The 22,382-nt window shown below is 39.4% G+C and overlaps 1 protein-coding gene across 1 annotated transcript in view; it reads left to right on the forward strand.

Annotated features, from left to right (window-relative positions):
* The window catches only part of LOC140484474 (LIM domain-binding protein 3-like), a 209,769-nt gene that overhangs the window by 144,973 nt on the left and 42,414 nt on the right, over positions 1-22,382 (forward strand). Inside the window, exons 15-17 of the mRNA XM_072582883.1 lie at positions 4,901-5,029; positions 9,230-9,295; positions 11,786-11,922. Of these exons, the coding sequence (XP_072438984.1) occupies positions 4,901-5,029; positions 9,230-9,295; positions 11,786-11,922 (332 nt within the window). The remainder of the gene's footprint in view (positions 1-4,900; positions 5,030-9,229; positions 9,296-11,785; positions 11,923-22,382) is intronic.

Below are 22,382 nucleotides of genomic sequence, written 5' to 3' on the forward strand. Positions count from 1 at the left end.
TGCAAGGATATATAGTCCAGGTAGTTGTGGGAGTTGGTGGGTTTATAGTGGATATTAGTGGCCGGTTTATCCCCAGAAATGGAAACAGAGATGTTGAGGAAGGGAAGGGAGGAGTCAAAGAAAGACGAGGTGAAAGTGAGGGCAGGGTGGAAGTTAGAAACAAAATTGATAAACTTTTCCAATTCCAGATGAGAGAGGGAAGCAGCACAGATGATATCGATATATCAGAGAAAGATTTGTGGGTGGGGCCAGAATAGGACTGGAACAATGAATGTTCGACACACCCCCACAAAGAGACAGCCATAACTGGGGCCCCCACGAGTACCTATGTCCATCCTCTGACCTGAAGAAAATGAGAGGAATTAAATGAGAAATTGTTGAGGGTGAGGACAAGTTTGGCCAAGTGGTGGAGGGTGGTGGGCGGGGACGGTTTAGGTCTTTGCTCCAGGAAGAAGCGGAGAGCCCTGAGACCATCCCCAGATAACAGTTTCCAATTTTAGCAAAGATTTGACACATTTGAAAGTGATCACTGGTGTGAGTGTTAATCATTAAACATAAATAATAAATAAATCTTGGGAAGTGGAATAATTCACACTAAGCAGTTATAATGCCATTGAATGTCAAGAGAAGATAGTACAATCACTACTTTTCTCTTCATCAACCTGATCTAAATCTAAATCTTGATGTATGCAGGCACAGATTGCTTCATCATCAGAAAAATCGTGAAAACTGTGCAAACATTAGTACCACACACACACTTCTGACCTTAATGTGAGAGAAGATCATTGATGCATGGGTTGAATACAGTCTGATAACTTTTGCAGTGATGTCTTGGGGCTAATTTAATTTTCTCCATCAAACACAAACACCCTCATTTTTGCAAGGCACTTTAGTTCTGAGACAACTAGAATAGAATACAATGCATTGAATGGCAACCTCTTATGCAATTAACCTCTATGATTTTGTAGTCCCCCACGTCTTGGTAAGTCTCACAGAGAAAAGATGAATGGTAGAAAGGATATAACCCTATAAATATAAGGGCTGCTTGTTTGTCCAATTAATTGGATAATGTGGGTACAATGCTTCAGTCTGCCTTTTGTTTTATTTTTGTTTTTATTCATTCAGGGGATGTGGGCTTGGCTGGCCCAGCTTTTATTGCCCATTGTTAATTGCCTTTCAGAAGCCTTCTTAAACCACTGCAGTCCATTTGGTGTAAGTACATCCACAATGATGTTAGAAAGAGAATTCCAGGATTTTGATCCATTGACCATGAAGGAATGACAATATATTTCTAATTCAGGATGGTGAGTGGCTTGGAGGGAAACTTGCAGGTAATGGTGTTCCTATTTATCTGCTACACTTCTCCTTTTAGATGGTAGTGGATTTAGATGCCTTGGTGAATTTCTGCAGTGGATCTTGTAAATGGCATGGACTGTTGCAATTGTGTGTCAATGGTAGAGGTAGTAAGTGTTTGTGGTTGTGGTGCCAATCAAACAGGCTGCTTTGTCCTGGCTGGTGTCAAGTTTCTTGTGTTGTTGGAACTGCACCCATCCAGGCAAAAGGAGAGCATTCTATTACACTCTTGAGTTGTGTCTTGTAGATGGTTGGCAGGCTTTGAAGAGTGAAAAGATGAGTACTCACTGCAGGACTCAGCCTCTGATCTGTTCTTGTACCCACAGTATTTATTTGGCTAGTCCAGTTCAGTTTTTGGTCAATAGTAACTCCTAGGTTGTTGATAGTGGTGGTTCAACAACGGTAATGCCATTGAATGTCAAGACAGTACAGTTAGATGCTTTCTTGATGGAAATTGTCATTGTCTGTCACCTGTGCATTACTAGTTATTATTAGTCCAAGCCTGGAATTTGGCCAGGTCGTGCTGCATTTGGCCAAGGACTGCTTCAGTATCTGAGCAGTCACAGATGGTGCTAAACATAGGGCAATCATCAGTGAATATTTCCACTTCTGACCTTATGATGGAGAGAATGTCATTGGTGAAGAAGCTGAAGATAGTGGGCCCAGGACACTATCCTGAGGAGGTCCTGCAGAGACCACCTGGAGCTGATATGATTACAACTACAATCATTTTCCTTTATACCAAGTTTGATTCCAACCAGCAATGAGTTTTTTCCTTGATTCCCATTGACTCCAGCTTTGCTAGAGTTCTCAGAATTATATCTGATCTAAGCATGTCTGAATGTTCCTTTTTAAGGATTACAATGCCATAACAATCACAAAAAAGTGTAAAAATAACAATCAAAAGTGACTCCGCAAATCCAAAATAATTTGGGTTTTTCGGATCTGTTCAAACTGACTAAATTTAGTTTGTTTTGGATTCAGAAGTCGAATTATGATTTGATTTCAAGTTTTTTGTGACTTTGAAGTAGTTTTATTTTTAAAAATCAGAACAAATCTTGGGTCATATCATGGGAGAAGGTGTGGAAAATCCCATGGTGAGACGTCAGCGTGATCAAAATCAGACATTAATTTTCTCAGTAAATTCTGACAACTTTAAATCTAAACCATTTCTTACATATTTTTAACAATACCTTAGAGGAAGAGGAGCCTGCATTCAAAATAATTCCAAATCTCTGGATTACATTTTTTTTCAAAGAGAATTAAAGGCATGTCAAAATGTCTTAATTGTAGAACTTTTAGTGAAGCATTAAGTCTCTTAGTAAAAGACACCACTAGAACAGAAAACTGGATACATGGAACAAATGACGTAAACTAAGAAATGAAAACAGAAAATTCTGGAAATACCTCTGCAGATCTGACACCATCCAAGAGGTAAAAGGAATAAACATTTGGAATGATGTACCTGCTGACTATTTCAAGCATTTTATGTTTTATTTCAGCTTTCCAGCATTTGTAATTATTTTGCATTTGTATTGAGGTAAAGTGGCATCAGAATGGGACTTACAACCTTGAGACTGTAAAAATAACTGAAAACTAAGGAAGATTAAAGAGTTCCAAGGTTGATGTTTGAGGGATCAAAGTGTTAAGAGACTGAAGTATATAATGTACATCCCCTAGGCGAGCTAATGTGTTGCTAAATTTGATTCCACGAGTCTTCATTTTGTTCAGTGTGAGGAAACATGCATTTGTATGCAAGTTTGTTCCCACAGTAAATTATCACTCTTGGCTGTGCCTTACTAGAAAGAAGCCTTCCCCAACCTGAAGCTGAGGCTCAAGAAAGAGAAAGCCTCTAGTCTCCAAACATGACACTCCCCATGTGTCAAGCATGAATGCCCTAGACTGTTGGAGGGTCGATAATTTCCTGCATCTCTGACTTGAAGGGATGAAAACATTATTCTGCCATGTTGAAGGCACCGAGTTTGCCTCCTTTTCTTGAACAATGGGGATGCAATGCTAATTCAATGTCACCATGAAGGCATTGTAACTGACACCCCAGTTTATGAGAAAATGTGTCCATATCCTTTCACTCTGATCCTTGTTACTAATTCTGCCTTAGTTACTCAGCCAAAATAAGCAGCAGCATTCTTCTCATTCTGCTGTTATTCCAACTTCACTGTCCAACTCCATGGCTTGGATTTTTTTTTCATAAATCCTTCTACCTTCATCAGCTAGTCTGGCAGCTACCACCACACAGACATTGATTTGGAGTTATCTGTACTTTCCTGAAATTTCCAAAGAATATTAATCTAAAGGAAGGAAGCTACAGAGGATTCTCAACACTTGTGCAAAAGCTCAGCATCTTCTCAAAGATGAAACACTGTAAATTGAACAAAGATGAAACATTGTAAATTACCCTATTCCACTGCCTACTTACAATTTCTCCATGTGAACAGTACCCTTTTAAATGTAACCCTCCTTTTAAGCAAACATCTGATCATTCTGTTAGATGTACTGCAGGCTTAAAAATGTGCTTTGTATTCTCAAAGTTCACAGGACAAATGATGAAATGGAAAAAGGTCTCAGCTTTGGAATTTTACAGGTATTATATGTGCATGAGCCTTTCCAGCAATGGGATATGACAGATATTTTCTAATCAACCTGTTTAGAGATGCTATCATACACCATGGAGTAGTTGAGACTTGAATGCAGGGTTCATGGCTCAGAGGACACTTCCGGCACCACAAGAGTTCTTGTAGATCAGGTTAAGCAAATTGCTCCTGTTATTTGTATGTCAGATGGTCATCAGAAGGAAGTTGTTATTTTAGAGGGAGCTTTGTGCTCTGCATGTGTATTGTCTTACAATTATTGCAATTGTTACAGCCAAAGCATTTGGAACAATGTCTGGTTAAAGCATCTTAAGTGGTTAAATTTACTCTTACAGGGTTTTGCTTGTTCATCAGATAGTAGCCCTTCCCTATCTTCCTGCAGCATGTACCATTCCTTAATGAAGCAAGTGCCGTGGTTGCATTCCATTCTGAATGATATTCTTGAAATGGGTGTGAAGAGATGTAGTGAGGTCAGAGTCAGTTGAGATATGCTTGTTATTTGTTTGTGAGCTGGGGCATCATTAATAGCTCAGTGAGTGGGAACTTGTTCTAGTATTGCACAATACAGTCCAGGATGGTCTTTGCTGAAGGGTCAAGCCAGGGCAGCAGTTGGGTTTTAACAATTACACTCACCAGCCCTTGAGCCGGAAGGAGAAAAATCAATAAAGCTCTTGATAACCTCCTGCTGAACAATATATTTCTGTGTATGTGAGATGGAGAGCACCTTTAGACTCAATTGTGTTGGCCCTTAATTGTTTTTTAAAAATGACAATAATCACCATCCGGGCTCACAGGTATAGAATGGTTACTTCAGCTTAGTATTGGAAGGTAATCTGTGCCAGAAAATGTCAGGAAAGGAGTAAACCAAGCTGGTGCAATTATTTTTTTGTCATCTTCATAATACATATGTGTTTTTTTTTCAATTCTTTGTGGGGTAGATTCGGTGTCAACCCACTCAAACCAAGGACTGCCTTGGAGGCGATTCGTATAACTCCACTCATCAACGCGCCTTCCTTACCCAAACGAACCAGGCCTAGCTCTGTTCCTCTGGGAAAAGCAAACCTGAGGTACCACGGATCTGTGGAAACTAATTCTATAAAGGGCCATGTATGCAGAACATTGTACAAATAAACATAGATGTTTAAGTGTATAACGAATCCTAGAAATAAATCGATAAATAGTTGAAGAATTCATTACGAATTGCTTTATAATGAAACAACATAATCAACAGCAGTGTATACTAACCATTTTTATGAATGGTTGCAGATATACTGAACTTTGGCATGCAGAAACTATCCATTGACTTCAATTTTCAATATCTCCTTTAGAAAGTAGAAAAAAGTGGCATACAATCCAGGCTGTGTTCCAATGCAGTACTGAGGGACTGCTACATTGTCAAGGATCCGTTTTTCGAACAAGATGTTAAATTGAGGCTTTTCTACCCTCTCAAGTCGATGTAAATAGCACTATTTCTATGCCACCATGGAAGTTTAGTTCTCTCCAGTATTTTTCCAATACTTAACTCTTAAAATTCTTTGTCTTCTAAAGCAAACTGTGATAACTTGTCCTTTTATAAAACCATAGTCCAATTTCTGCTCCTATTCAGCCCATTGAGTCTGCTCCGCCATTTGATCATGGCTGATAGGTTTTTCAACTCCATTTACCTTCTTTTTCCCCATAACCTTTGATCCCCTTGGCAACAAGAACTTCTCTATCTTTGTTTTAAATATACTCAATGACCTGGCCTTCGCAGCCTTCTGTGTCAATGAATTCCACAGATTCTCCACTTTCTGGCTAAAGCTATCTTTCCTTTTTTGTAGAGTGTCTCCTGGACATAAACTGTATGCCCGCCAAGGTTATAGCTGAATATTGGGAGAATATTGTTGAAATTCTACCCCAAGATTTCACTCAAAGATTTTCAATTTACACTGTTGTTTCCCTTCCTTGTGGGTATTTCATGCTTTGGAGCGTGGCTGTACTGCCTTTTGGTGGCATGGCCTTTCTCCTTTTGAGGCCACAGACCCAATTTAGGAAAATCTGAGTAAATTACAGGCTTACTTCCCCTTTATAAAAAGCTCTGTACTTTACAAAAATATGTATATACCCCCAAATATCTCAAATCTCAATTAAAACATTGAAAATTTAGAAACATTAAAAAAAAGAAAAATATTTATAAATAAATACACTCTTTTCCCTCATTTCCTTACAGAATTAGGATATACCCTCATACAATATTAAACCTTCCCAGATTTAGCTAGAGTCCTGTTCTCTATGGGTTGGACCAATGCAGATTTGGCATCCTAAAGCTTAGAATTCAAAGAATTCAGAGGCATGTGACACTGAGCATCCATTCCTCTGGTTTGACAAAGTCAAAGAAGTAAGGAGGACAGGCAGAACCTAGTCTTATGAAAACAATAATAAAAATCAAAGACAGATCACAGGGAAAGTAGCAAGGATACAGCAAGAGAATACTGTAGTAATAGTAATAAATTATAGTATTGTCTTCAGGTAAAACAAAGTCAAACAGCACAGGATAAATTTTAAAAATCAGGCTTTGAGATAAAACCCAAGCAGCATTTTTAAAAAGTATACATTCAATTATTGTGTAATTTCATGTATTATAAATTTTTTGTTATATTGTTAATTGAAGCTGCCACAGATTCTCCACTTTCTGGCTAACACTATCTATTTGTGGAGGAGCTTATGGACATAAACTCAATGTCCACCAAGGTTATAGTTGGATATTGGGAGAACATTGTTGAAATTCTACCCCAAGATTCCACTCAAAGACTTTTAATTTACGTTGTTGTTTCCCATTGCTACTACTGACAGGAAGGTGCAATTGCATGGTGATGCCTTCACCGACAGGAAGCTATCATTTAACATGACAATTTTTCACAGATCATTTCCATTACAAATTTGTTATATGAATTTTGTAATACCATAAGTTTCAAAGTGAACATGGATGTGAAAATGTCATTATATTATGCATGTGTATATCTGCAACACCATTAACTTGACAGCATGATGACATAAGCATATATATTTAAAATGATATGTTCAAAATGTGTTTTTCTTCTGTGTTTGAAAAAGTATTTTGAAGTGGTAGACTTGTCATATTTATTCTCAGCATGATGGCAACAATTCCACATTTCTTCCTTGCACAGTGTGCTTAATGTGCACCAATAACACCCGAAGTCAAGAACAATCTAATTTTTACCAATCTTTGTGGTTATGTAAAAGCATTTCATTCCTCCTGAATTTCACTAATCATCTTGGAATTTGTGCTTTCCATGTTTGTGTTTAAATTCCAATATGTGTAAGAAGCACCTACAAAAGCACCTTCCTCCACCTCACTTTATAAATGGTATTTTGTTGTCAGCTTTTCCTTGGTTCCTTTATCCCATAACATTGTGGTGCTCTTTAAAACATTAATGTAAGATCTTGGTTTGAATGTCAATCAAAACCCAACTTGATGTCACTATTCTGTTCTGGGTGTTGAGTTCTTCCACCTCTGGGATGTAGATTTAAATAAAACTCACACATGGAATAGTTGAGGATACCTTTCTCTAACAGGAGAAATGTGCTCTCACTACTTCCACTAGGGACCATTAGCTGTGATTAGAAACAAAAGTCCTCATTTTTCGTGAAAGCTGTTACAGAGCTTGCTTAACTAACTTGACACTGTCTTTGTTAATATCCCAAAGGCAAGCTGACCGACATAGTGTAATGTTACCAAAATCTTTACCAGTTCATTCAATGCAAGCTTCATTAAATGAGGTCAAGAATAACATTTTCTGTTAATTTTTCAAATCTTGAATGGTTGGCATAGAAATATCTGACTATTACAAAGGCGCAGGGCAAACTGAATGTCCTGAAATTGCATGGATACATGTTACAAATAACAGTACTATATCAAACAACATCTTCTGTGGTGATACAGAGAATATTATACTCTTATTTTCAAGATCTCAAACACTTATTCTAGGGTATTCAAGAATGGCTAAATATTGATTCATATCACAGGAACAAATTCGAAAGTTTACAGGGTTGAGATCAGTAATGGGAAAAATATTGGAAATTGCTGTAAGTGAAATGAGTTCTTATCCCCAAAGAAATGAAATCTAACAATTGGCTGGGACTCATTTTGAGTCGGTACTTAAATGAGTTATAGCACAAACATAAGGGGCAGATTTTCCCTTGGTACCTCAGAATAAAACTAGCAGTGGGATCAGTTCTCCAGCACCTGAACGTGGTGCCTGAAACCAGGACAACCATCTGAAATTGATGGAAGTATATTTGTTATTGCAGGTTCTGCAACACAGTGTCAGCATGCTTAAGTATCATGTAAAAAAAATCTACCCTTGTATAAGTAACTTTCCGAAAGCACTCAGCAATGCCTTGCTATTTAACTTACTTAATCAAGTTGAAATTTTAATTCAGTAGTATCTCAAAATGGAAATTATTCAGATTGTATGAAAGAGGTGACTGATGACGTCCATCAGATAATTCGGTTTATGCTTCTGTTTGAAAAATATTGATTTCCTTTCTGTTTGCAGACCATGATACAAAATAGACTTATGGGTAGGGGACTGGTAATGCTTATTTCACAATGGACAACTAATGTGCTATGGTACAAAAATAAGCGTACTCACAGAACAAAGGTTATGACATTCTCAAAGCCAAAATAATGAGGTGGCTGTGATAGCAAACTACACATTGTAAGTGACTCCATGCTGCTTGTGTTTTGTACAAAATTGTGTAGGTGTACACCTCATATTATACTAAACAATATGTATTGGCAATATTTAAAATGTGTGCACAAGGTACAGAATGTCAGAACATGGTATATTAATAACTAAAAAGGAAAATGGCTGCACCACGCACAGGTTTGAGAACTGGAGAATTCTATATTGTCGACATAGTCAAGTATTGTTTAAGAGCAGGAGTTAATTTTGGGATTAAAGTAGATTTTGACCAGCTCTACCCACCAACTCTTCCCAGTACAAACTTTTGTTCTTCATCACATAGTATGTGCATAGTCTGTCTATTCTGAAGCTGCTTTCATAGTCACTAAAGGAAACCCATAATTGAAGATAGCATTTTATGTTTTTTTCATATAATTTACAGCTATACCTCTATCTTTAAAGTATTTTCAGCAAGGAAAACAAATAGATTTTTTGGCAGATAGCATTTCTTTTTCAATTTCTGTAGTGATTGTGAGATTTTCATTTTGTTTAATACTTCTTGTCTCCTTTTGACTACAGTTGGCAGCAGAAGTCCTCTTCCTCTATCAGCCACCAATCTCAATCAGCACAAACCATAAGGACTAGGTACTTTCTTATAAACATGTTAAAATCACTTCAACTTAACAGAGCACTAATGCTACACATGGTGTGACTGTACAATATTAACCAGTCAACAGAGATGCCAAGTATTCACACTAAACAGAAGTACTCACTATTCCTACTGCCCCTTTGTTCCAGATTTAATTTGTCACTTTTTTTTAAAAACTGAAGCAACTTCAGACTGAGCAGTAAGCTCGCTGTTTCCAAAACCTGAGATGAATTGTGATTGCCAAATTCAAATGAGCCAAAGGTACAATGAAATTCTGTAAAGTGTTTGGTGCCTTTTATGCCTGACCTCTAAACATCAGGGAACCAAACCATGAAACTTTGTTGCAGTCCAGCAGACACTCTGCTAGTGTGCAAACTAGATTTTGTGCAGAATGGACCAGAATAGACAATTGCCACTGGTAACAAAATACATTGAATTGTATGAATTAATTTGCCTTTCTTAATTAAACAGTGTAAGTGCCAATTTGCTGTGAACAATGCATCTGTACATCCACTGAGCCATAAATAAAACTGGATAAAATGTGAGGAAATTAAAAAGGAAGGAACAGTCATTATGAAATGTCAATGGAGTACATCAGCATCCATTTTATTTCCTTTTGCCTTCACTCCATTGTCTTTTTAAATTTTTGAATGTTGTCATCTCTGTTTCTCAGCATTAGCTTCACCTTGCTTGAGGAAAAATTCCTAATCAACATCTAATCTTTATTTTAAATTTGAATCACTTCCAAAATTTTCCCTTTGAAATCAAACATTCTACGTGTTACATACTTTTTGCTGAGCATGCTTTTGCCCTGTTATTACCAAATGCAAAGAGAAGTGGTCCAGAATTTAGTAATGTTAGGGTAGACAGCAACTCAAAACAAGTGGTGATGGATACAGCACTTGGTGTTCATTTCCATTACAGTTTTATTGCAAAATTAACTGTCAGGCACTACATATAACAGGTGACACATCTGACACCGCCTGTTATGCTCAAACAGCAAAGACAAATTTCTACTCCATAGTTTTGCAACTGTGTTGCACTCCAGAATACATCTTTGGATCTGTAAGAAAGTCGTACAATGAAATACAATTCAATAACCATCCGACAGTTACGTTCAGCAGTGGAACTGTCATCTTAACTCCATGTTCTCAGCAGAGAGAAGAGTAAGTTTACTGTCAACTATAGTAGTGGTTATTTAGTACTTTCTTCCTGAATCCAAAGTATGGTCAATATTCACATTCAAGCAGCAGTGAATCCCATCCTCAGATGTTTTTCAAATTCACCAACTGTAAATCAAGAATCAACCAATATTTATATGTACCTTTGTTCAACCCCAATCTAAAATAGACTTGATGACCCCAGAATATAGAATAGGAAAACCATTTGTTCTATCCTATCTCACCCACCAGATAAAATCTGCAAATCTAAATGATAGCTTCTAGCTATTTGTTATGTAATTCCAGTATTTTTAATCTCCATTACTTAAAAAAACATTCCAAGTATTTACTAAGGTTTGAAGAAAAGCACCTGACATGCCCACACATACCAGTGTTACATTTTGATGGTTTGTATTTGTACCCCTCAACTTAGATCATGACTTAATGCCACATCTTTCTCTACATTACTACAGTGTTTATTATTTGACAAGATCCCTTCTCAGTCAGCTTGTTTTATTTTCAAAAAGTCGCATTTCTCCAATCTTTCTTCAGCTTGGTCTTTTGCTTCAGGGACCAGTCTTGTGTCATTTTGTACCACTTCCAGGTTCAAAAATATCAGTGATAAGAAATGGCTAAAGTATTCAAGTGAATATGTCAGTGAGGCAGTTTCTTGAGCCAAAGCAACACTATTTGGAAAACTGGGATGATATTCTTAAAGGACTGTTCCTGTCTTGTGCTCCCAATTTTGCTGATTTTGATCAGATCTGCCAAAAGTACTATACATGTTACACCCGACTTTCTACTTTGAACTTCACTGAATTATGTAATTCAGCTGATAATGGCTTGTTTGTTGCTATTTGAACATGTTGTTAATTTGCCTCACCAGCTCCATTGAAGGAAAAAAACATAAAAAACATAAAACATATCCTTTAATAAATGGAAGTATGTATTTGTTTTTAAACAAACCCAAGGATATGGGTTGTACTGCTAAGAAGCTGCCAGAGCAAACTACATGGGGACTGGTTTGCTGGTCAAGTACCACTGCCTCATGATAATTAGCCATTTAAAACTTGAGTTTTTGTGATAGTTTGTAGAAAAAAATCTCTTCATACCCATGATGAAAAGGCAGTTGAGTTGAGAATTAGCTGCTTACCTTGTATTCTGGGCAAACTGATAAGAAATATGTCTGCAGCCCACTGCCAATCATGGATTTAATAACCTACTGATGGCATCCTGTTAGGGTCAATTTCAAAAAGTGATAATTTAATCATATTTCTCTTTTATTTTCCATTCATTTTCTATCCTTTCTTTCAAAACATTCTTCAGTCAGGGTTTCTCAAGCAACACCAATGTGGTCAGACCTCCAGCATCTCAAGTCTGTACAGATGCCTCAAACCTAGCTTCTAAACCAAAGGTGGTCAGCACAGCGAGTATCAAACCTGCAACCTTTCACTCAACTGGAGGTAATTTACTAATGCAGCATTTGTTTTTGACTTTGTTTGACAGGGAAGATGGCTGTCTGAACATCTTGGAAAGTTTGACATTTTAAGAAATATTTACTGAAATAAACACCCCATTAATGATAAATGAGACATTTATTTGAAATAACTTCTGTATCATCGTCATCAACTTTCTTATTTTTGTTGCACTGTTTCATTCACAGATATAAAGATGTCCCTGTATATTTATAAGCAACCTATTATAGAATTGACCATTTGAGCAAAGTGCATGAGGAAGCAATTAAGCCGTTAAATTCAAACACAAGCATTTTATGAGAGTGTCCTGAATATATTCTTGAGTAGTAGTGCTTATTCAATTTCACAGTTATTTAAATGTACTTGGTCATTTTGAAAATAATTTGCACAGCCAATTAAAAAAAACTGGAGTTCTGTAAATGGGCAAGTCTGCACAATGAAGAACTACCATACAGCAGCAAATTCAATAATTCTGACTTAGTGTTTTCTATCAGGATGCTATACAATGTAATGCATAACATGTTATATATTTAATCTACTGTGCCATGGCATTCAGAATTTTTTTTGTAAATCCCTTCCTGCATCTATAGTTCTACAAAGCTGTGCATTCTGGTACCAAATTACATCCTCTTTTCAACTTGTAACTTTAAAATACTACATTGTGATCTGGTTTGGCAATTCAAAAGAATGCTGAAGTTGAATAATGGTAATACTGGCGTGAAGTAGGAAGCTGCTTTTCAGTTACCTGCAACTCATGTCAAACATGGAAAGTTCCACAACTGGAGCTCTAATCGTCACCTCGGTACTGTGTTCACAGGAGGAATTTGCAGCTCCATAACAGTTACCAGCGTTACTTCTATTCACAAGAGTGAAGAAATTGAGATATAGATTGTAATGAACAGGATAGTTTGAAAGGGCAAAAACTGAAAAATGTTGGTGTGTGGTCTAATGACGCCAGTGACAATTTACCTTTTATGCAACCTGAAATAACTTCACAGAGGCCAGTATCCCTTCAACAAGTCACCCTTTATTTACTTGTGCACAGTACACTGGCTGTGGCCAGCCATCTCTGAACCTCCTGGGTATATTTTCTTTTTTTTATATAAACCCTCACACTACTGCCAAACAGCAGTAGTGCTTACTTTTCCCAGCACCCATGTCATGTGTGTGAGGTGTAGGACATAATGAAAAAACAAGTGCAGAAAAGTTTATTCATATTTCACTACTAGGAACAGCAATTCACAGGGGCAAGGGGCAGCAAGGCCATCTCCTGGTTATATATTTTTTCTTTTTCTTTTTTCTTACCCCACATTACCGCTGAACTGTAATAGTGCTTATAATTTCCCAGCACCCATGATGTGTGCACGCAGGTATGAGACACAGTGAAAGACAGCAGGTGTACAAATCTTTATTCAATTTCCACCACCAGGAAGAAAGGAAACACCTAAGTGGCCATTTCCTGGTTATACTTTTTACAGCTTAAAAATGAAGAACAAACAATAAAGAAACCAAAACAGAAAAGAAACAAATATCTTCCCTCATCAAAAAAAAGGGGGAAAAAAAGACAAAGAAACTCTTCTCTTCCTCAGTATCAGCAGGAACACACTGACTGTAGCACCAGCCAGCACAGAGTCAGTGCTCTAAACTGAGGATACTCTAAATCTCGTGGTTATATGTATTTTTTTTCCTCTAACCCCACACTACCGCCTAACTGCGGTAGTGCTTATATTTTCCCTAGCACCCATGATGTGTGTGCAGGTTTGAGACACAGTGAAAGACAACAGGTGTACAAATCTTTATTCAATTTCCACCACCAAGAAGAAAGGAAACACCCAAGTGACCATCTCCTGTACCAGTTCACTTCGTAAGCGAATAAACTGCAGTATCACAACCAAATCCTGCTTTCTTGTACATGGGTGAGGCTACAGCAGCAGCGGTAGAGGCAGGCCTCAGGCAGCAGCAGCAGTTGAGACAGGCCCCAGCAACAATGTTCAGCTGTGGGCAAAGCCCAGGCTACAGCAGAAGCAGCAGTAAATCAAAAGAGAAACTCAAAAACAACCAAAAAGGAAACCAGAAATCAAAATGTCTCTCACTCAGAGAACTCTCATTCTCTTCTTCTCCTTCCTCCTCAAAATACACTGGCTGTGGGCCAGCTAGCTCAGAGTCAGTCCCCTTCACTGACACAAAAAGGGGAGTCCTTCACACACTGAGCCAGCTCTCAAAGTCAGCAGATCTCCTGACAATAATTTCTTTTCTCTTTTGTTAAAGTCTGACACTCCTGTCCTTTTTTTCTCTTCTATTTCTTTACCCGAACATTACCACCTAAATACAGTATTGTTTATATTTTCCCTTGCACCCATGATGTGTGCGCGTGGGTTTAAGACACAGTGAAACAAAACAGGTGTACAAACCTTTAGTCAATTTCCACCACCAGGGAAGAAAGGAAATACCCAAGTGGCCACCTCCTTTTTTTTATAATTTTGTGAAAGACAACAGGTGTACAAATCTTTATTCAGTTTTCACCACCAGGAAGAAAACACCCAAGTGACCAATGACAAGCAGTACCCTTCACATCAAAGGGCAATGCTGTGTGAATCTCCTGGTTATATATTTTTTTATCTTCGGCACTCCTGTTTATTCTTTTTTTCCTTTTTTTATTAAAACCCCCACACTACCACTTAACTGCGGTAGTGCCCATTTTCCCCCAGCACCCATGTTGTGTGTGTGCAGGTGTGAGACACAGTGAAAGACACAAGGTGCACGAATATTTATTCAATTTCCACCACAAGGAAGAAAAGAAAACACTTGAGTGGCCAGTGACAAGCAGTGCCCTTCACCTCAAAGGGCAATGCTGTGTGAATCTCTTGGCTATACTTTTTTTTCTTGCTGCCATTTGACCATGGCTGATGTGTTTACCCCATTCTCTGAACTTCTCCGAAAAATCCTTGATTCCTTACTAATCGAGAATCTATCTATGTCTTAAACACGTTCAATGACTTGGTCGCCACATCCTTCTGTGGCAATAAGTTCCACAGATAAACTACCCTTTGGCTGAAGAAATTCCACATTGTCTCTGAAATAACTCCACAGAGGCCAGTATCCCTTCACCAAGTCATCCTTTATTTACACATGGAGAGTCGTTGACACTGATCCAACTCCCTCAGAGCCAGCTTTCAGAGTAAGCAGGATGTCTGACACTACTGTTTATCTTTATTCTTTTTTTTTCCTTTTTCAGATCCCCTGACACTCCTGTTTTTTTTTAACCCCCACACTACCACCTAACTGCAGTAATGCTTATTTTTTCTCCAGTACCCATGGTGTGTATGTGTGTGTACGCAGGTGTGAGACACAGTGAGACACACAAGGTGCACAAATCTTTTTCCTATCTTCCTAGTGGTGGAAATTGAATAACACCCACGGGGCCAGTGACAAGCAGTGCCCTTCACAAAAGGGCAATGCTGTGTGAATCTCCTGTCTATATTTTTTTTTCTTTTTTTTTTACTTTTTTCTTCTTTTACCCCCCACACTACCGCCTAACTGCGGTAGTGCTCATTTTTTAAAAATTTTTTTTTCTTCTTTTTTTCTTTTTTTTTCTTTATTTTTTTTCTTTTTTTTATTTAACCCCCACACTACCGCCTAACTGCAGTAGTGCTTATTTTTTCCCTCAGCACCCATGGTGTGTGTGCGCGCAGGTGTAAAACACAGTGGAGGACACAAAGTGCACGAATCTTTATTCAATTTCCACCACCAGGAAGATAGGAAAAACACCCGAGTGGCTAGTGACAAGCAGTGCCCTTCACAAAAGGGCAATGCTGTGTGAATCTCCTGTCTATACTGGTCAACAAGGGCTTTCCTAATTGGCCCAGGTTAACAACCCCAATCAAGGATCCTGGTCAACAAGATCCAGCTAGTTCCAATCACTACATCCTTGCCCAGCTAATTCCAGGGATGTAAGCCTGGTCTTTTTCTTGTAGCTTTTCTTGTGATATTTTCACCCCAGGTCTGGTTCCTCTGACTCAGACTCAGGCACGGGCAGCATGTACTAGATCGTAGCCAGTCTCTTGCATCAGGAGCACGAGTTTTTGGGAGAGTTTCCTCCTCTTCCAGTTATAATGGTATTGAGGTTTCATCCATCTCAGGCTCAGATTTCCTTGAGCTACACTGAGGGGGGAGAACCTAACAGTTTCTCACAGGCATTCTGGCTGTTGTGAGGGGCAAATATGTTTCACCCTTCCCACCTGCAGGCCTATGATACTCCATAGGGCAGTCTTCATATTGATATAATATTGATATAAACTTTAATGGACATTAATTGTAGCGCACTTTGAGACACATCCAGTCACAATTGCAGGTAGGCATAACTCGTGCAGCTTCTTAAAGGAGAGCACCATCCAGCTTTGTGTACAAGTCTTCTATGTGAGGGATCAGATATTTATCCAGCTATGAACAGTGGTTTAACGTTTACTTAAAGTCTCCACAAAGGTGAACTGTGTCATCAGGCTTCACAATTGTTATGATTGGTGCTGTCCATTCTGCAAATGGCACTGGTTTGATTATTCCTTTGCTCTCCACCTCACCTGCAAAGCAAACGGCCCTGGGTACATCCTACAAAAATTCAGAATTACTTCCTGGTCAACATGTAAAGTGGTTTTGACCCTTTGATAGTCCCACACCCTTCCTGAAAAGTGCCTGGGTAATTCACTAGGACTTCACTGAGGCAGCCATTTCTAATCAAAAAAATGTTGAGCCAAAAGTCTAGGTGAATCTTTCTCGACCAATAGCACCAGAATAGGCTTGGACCCAAACCTTGTACTACCATTAGTGGTAACTGTATCAACTGCTTCTCCTAGGAGACAGAAACTGATGTTATGCCCTTAATTTGCAATAGTTCCCCAGCGTATGGTCTTAATCTGGCAGAGGTCTCACTCAAACTTAACAGTGGGTGTCCCAAGTGAATCTCATTAAAGACATATTCTGCAACCACAAATAGAGCTGCACTGGTATCAACCCCCATGAGAACTGGGCGAGCCTTTACCTAAACATTAGTTTTAATCAGTGCTAATGAGTGTCACTAAGCAATTTAATTGTTACAGCCCACATGTAGGGGGACTTTATAGGGTGTGTACTCTCCTGGGTACCAATCTCCAAGTTATCTTACTCAAGACTCCTTTGCTGTCTTGAATCCACATACCAGCAACAATTACAATGGCTTGCTGACCCAGATCCCAGAGCACTTTTCAGCCACTTAGCTGAGGCTTGGCTTTGTTGTAGGGTTCTTCTGTGGGCTGGCCAAGGGTCCCTCTGCTCAGGATATGCCCTGCATGAGGCTCTGCAATTGCCTACACAAGTGGTATTCCCCAAGCTCAGTTAGGCAGGTGAGGGAGTCCACTTCCATTTGGATGCCCTGTAGCTTCCATGCTGCACTTCCCACAGTATCTAATGACAGAGCCAATAATGCTTATTTGAAGACAAGTTGGGCTTCAGCTCGTAGGCACTTGTGCATGGTTATGTCATTAATGCCACATACCAAATATGGTATCAGCATCTAATTCAGGGTTAAGCCAAAAATCACATGTCTCTGCCAGTCATGTCAACCTCAAATCGTAATATGGATTCCCACCTGATTCTTTAACAGCCAAATAAAACAGATTGCATCTCTAAATTAGAGGTGGGTTAGGATCATAATATTTCATAACCAACTCCTGAAAAGGTTTGAGTGACGTCTCTGGGAAAATTAAGCCCCATATAACCTAAAATGCTGCAGGTCAACAAACAAACCAACCAAACAAACATCAGAAGGATTGCTTGGTGCTTTTCATTTGTCTGGAAAAAAATATTGCTTTCTTTCCACATACTGGGCCTAGTCTTTGATTTTGCTGTCAAACAAGCTTCCCAAATAAAATCACGATGCCAGAAATACTTACCCCAACTCCAAAATGACTGTTGCAAGCAAACATTCTTCAGGCCTGTCCTGTTTTCTCCTGAAACAACTGCATAGATGCCAGTATCTTGTCACCAAGTCAACCTTTATTTACTTGGTTAAAAATCACACAACACCAGGTTATAGTCCAACAGGTTTAATTGGAAGCACACTAGCTTTCGGAGCGATGCTCTTTCATCAGGTGTTAGTGGAGGGCTCGATCGTAACACAGAATTTATAGCAAAAATTTGCAGTGTGATGTAACTGAAATTATACATTGAAGAATTGATTGTCTGTTAAGCCTTTCATCTGTTAGAATACAGTGATAGTTTCACTTCTTTCATGTGTAAATCACAAAACCCTTTTTTTAAAGTTGCATTCTCGGGTTAGCTGTTAACAATGGTGATAGCTAGACAATATGTTGAAGGTGTTAGCCCCCTGTGTTCTCTGTCTATGACCTGATGTTTAGATTGATTCTAATCTAAAAAGTGAGATAACAGAGTTTTACATAAATTCATGCAGTTTTTGAGCTCAAAGTTCTATATGAATGTATGCAGTTTTTGAGCAAAGTGCAATGTAACTCTGCAAGTACAAAAAAAATTCACCACACAAAATGTGGGTCTTTGTCTGTCTCTGGGGTGGGGGTTGTGAGTGTGAGAAAGTGCGTGTGTGTGTGTGCGTGTGCATGTGCGTGCAGAGTGTCTTAAGTCTGTGAGGGGGTGCATGTGTGGGAGTGTGTCTATAAGTGTGTGCACATGTGCGTACGTGTACACGTGTGTGCATACAGTATAATGGTGATCACCTGTAATGTGACATGAACCCAAGGTCCTGGTTGAGGCCCTCCCTATGGGTACCGAACTTAGCTATCAGCCTCTGCTCGGCCACTTTCCTCTGCTGCCTGTCTCGAAGCCCACCTTGGAGGATGGTCACCCGAAGGTCCGAGGCTGAATGTCCTGGACCACTGAAGTGTTCCCCAACTGGGAGGGAACCCTCCTGTCTGTTGATTGTTGTGCGGTGCCCATTCATCCGTTGTCGTAGCCTTTGCTGTGGCACAGTGCTGTGGCTAGCCAGCTTGGAGTCAGTCACTCGAACTGAAGAGATTCTAAATCTCCTGGTTATATTTCTTTTAACAACTAAAAAACAAAAAGTAGGTGGGTGGGAGACAACGAAACACTTTCCGAGCCAGATCTCCTGCTTGTATAGCTCAGCCAGAGCTTTCAAGATTGGCTGAGGTTAACAACCCTAACCCAGGATCTCCTACTCAACATTATCCAGGTGGTTCCAATCACAACACAACCAATACAGAAATGCAGCAAAAACAGGTCTGGCAGGATCTGTGGAGGGAGAAACATTTTGGGTCTGGTATGGCTTCTTCAGAACATTCATTACATTTTTACTTCCCTTCAACATAGAAAACAAGGCATGGCCAAAGGTTTGGTTAAAAGGTGTGTGTTTAAGTATGGTCATGGAAGAGGGGTGAAAACCACAAAGGAGGGTTTCAGACCATAAGATATAAGTGCAGAATTAGTCCATTCAGCTCACGCAATCATGGCTGATGCATTTCTTAACCTTATTCTTCCCATGAACTTTGATCAAAAACCTATGTCTTAAATACACTCAATGACTTGGTCTCCCCAACCTTCTGCAGGAATCGGTTCCACGAGTTAACCACACTCTGAGCAAATATATTTATAGTGATTGGAACAAGGTGGATCTTGTTGACTATGACATTCTTGATTGGGGTTGTTAATCTGGTCCTGGCTGACAGATATAAACAGGAGAGGGGTTTGGGGTCTGACTTTGCCACCCCTTTCCCCTGTAAATTGTTGTTTCTTGCATATGGATGTTTATGTTAACTTTTTTAAAATTAGACAGTACAAGTTACAAACAAAGGGGATTTAGAATCTCCTCAGTTCAGGGGACTGACTGATTGGCTGGCCACAACCAGTATACAGTGCACTTGTAAATAAAGGGTGACTTGGTGACGGGATTCTGGCCTTTGTGCCGTTATTTCAGAATTCCTCCTCATTTCAGTTCTAAAGTCTCATCTCTGAAGCGTTACCCTTGTGTCCTAGTCTTTCCTAAAAGCAGAAAGATCTTCTCCATGTTCATTCTATCCAAACTCTAAGTTTAAATCAAGTCCATCCTCATACTTTAGTACTTGATGGAGTTTAGGCCCAGAGTCCTCAACTGCTTGTGTGGTAAGCCTTTCATCCCCAGTGTAGTTCTTGAAAATCTCCTCTGGACTCCTTCAAGGCCAGTGCAGCCTTCCTTAGGCATGGAGTCAAAACTGCTCACAGCATTCCAAATGTGGTCTGACCACAATCTTACAATTGTAATTCTTGCCCTCTTGAAATGAATGCTACCATTGCATTTGCCTCCCTAACTGCAACTGAACCTGTATGTTAACTTTAAAAGAATCTTGAACTAGGACTCCCAAGTCCCTTTGTGATTCAGATTTCTGAAGCCTTTTCCACATTTAGAAAATGGACTATTCTTCCTATGCTCACACTTTCCCACATTGTATTCCATCTGCCACTTCTTTGCCCATCTACTAACCTGTCCAGGCCCATCTGCACCTCCCTGCCTCCTCAGCATTACCTGCTCCACTTATTCCAGAACATGAGCCCTGACAACTGAAGCCATAACCACCAACGATGGGGTATAAAACAAGTGGGTAATGCATAACAGGCTGAATTCAGAGAAAAGCGTGTCGTTTTAAGCCAAGCAAGGGAAAGAATGGCAGCCAGAAACAGAGAATGGACTGGGATGTTGAGGGACAGGAACAATGATGCGTCTCATTCTTTCCTGAACTCTGATATTATCGGTGGCAGTTTCTCTATCTTGCAGTTTTCCTTTCAATCCTTTCCCTTCCCTGACAGAATAGCTTCCTCTGTAACCAAAAAGATGGCATGCTGGAAACATACAGACGTTTAGTCAGCATCTGTGGAGGGAACAAACTAGTTAGCATTTCATGTTTCCTCTTTGTCCTTTGGGTAATGGTGTCACAATCAGCTGGCATGATCAGCATTTTTACTGTCCATCCTTAATTGCCTTTGAGACTGTAGAGGTGGGTGCGCCATCTTTTTGGAGAAAGTGAGGACTGCAGATGCTGGAGATCAGAGCTTAAAAATGTGTTGCTGGAAAAGCGCAGCAGGTCAGGCAGCATCAAAAGGAGAAGGAGAATCGCTATTTCGGGCATAAGCCCTTCTTCAGGCCCGAAACGTCGATTCTCCTTCTCCTTTGATGCTGTCTGACCTGCTGCGCTTTTCCAACAAAACATTTTTAAGCTCGGAGCCATCTTTTCGAACTGTGCTGTAAATATGGTGTACATTCATCTCAATACATTGGGGAAGAGGTTCCAGAATTTTAAACACAGCAATAAATGAAGGGATGCTGATAAGTCAGAAAGGTGTGTGACTTGGAGGGGAATTTGAAGATGTTTCCATGCCATTGAGTATAAGAGTTGGGACATCATGTTGAGGTTGTACAGGACGTTGGTGAGGCCACTTTTGGAGCACTGTGTATAGTTTGGGTCATCCTGCTATAGGAAGATTATTAAATTAGAGATGGTTCAGAAAAGATTCACCAGGATATTACCAGGACTAGACTGTTTGAGTTGTATGGATGGGTTAGCTCAGCAGGTCTGGCAGCATCCGTGGAAAGAAATCAGTTAACATTTCGGGACGAGTGACCCTTCATCAATAAGAGAAAGTGGAGTGAAGCAGTAGAGTCATACAACACAGAAACAGACCTATTGATCCGACTCGTCTATGCCAGAATAAACTATTCCCACTGTAGACTGGGACATTTTTCACTAGGAGGTTGAGGGGTGACCTTCTAGAGGTTTATAAAACTGAGGGTCATAGATAAGGTGAACAGCAAAAGGTCCTTTCCCTAAGTTGGGTGAGTTCAAAATTAGGGGGTCATATTTTCAAGATGCGAGGAGAAAGACTTAAACGGGACCAGAGAGGCAACTTTTTCATGCAGAAGGTGGTTCGTGTGTGGAATGAACTGCTATAGGAAGTGATAAATGCAGGTATAGTTACAACATTTAAAAAGACACTTGGATAGGTACACAAATAGAAAAGGTTTGGAGGGATACGGGCCAAATGGAGGCAAGTGGGAATAGTTTATTCTGGGAATCTTGGTTGGCATAGAAGAGTCTGATCAATAGGTCTGTTTCTGTATTGTATGACTCTTCTGCTTTACTCCACTTTCTCTTATTGATGAAGGGTCACTCGTCCCGAAATGTTAACTGATTTCTTTCCATGGATGCTGCCAGACCTGCTGAGCTGAGCTTTACCAGCAATTTCTATTTTTGTATCCCCTGCTTTACTGTTTTTCTTACATGTCTCAAAGGCATTTGTTAGGTATGACTCCAGGCCAGTGAAGAGCTTTCCAGATTGTCATTGACCATGTCCTGATGAAGGGTCTGAACCTGAAATCTAATTTGTTCCCTCCAAGAAAGCTTATTAACTTGATAGAAAGATGGAAGCACCTATTTGATTTCCAGCATCAGTATTCT

Source organism: Chiloscyllium punctatum, chromosome 13 (assembly GCF_047496795.1).
Source record: "Chiloscyllium punctatum isolate Juve2018m chromosome 13, sChiPun1.3, whole genome shotgun sequence".
In the NCBI taxonomy this organism is placed as follows: domain Eukaryota; kingdom Metazoa; phylum Chordata; class Chondrichthyes; order Orectolobiformes; family Hemiscylliidae; genus Chiloscyllium; species Chiloscyllium punctatum.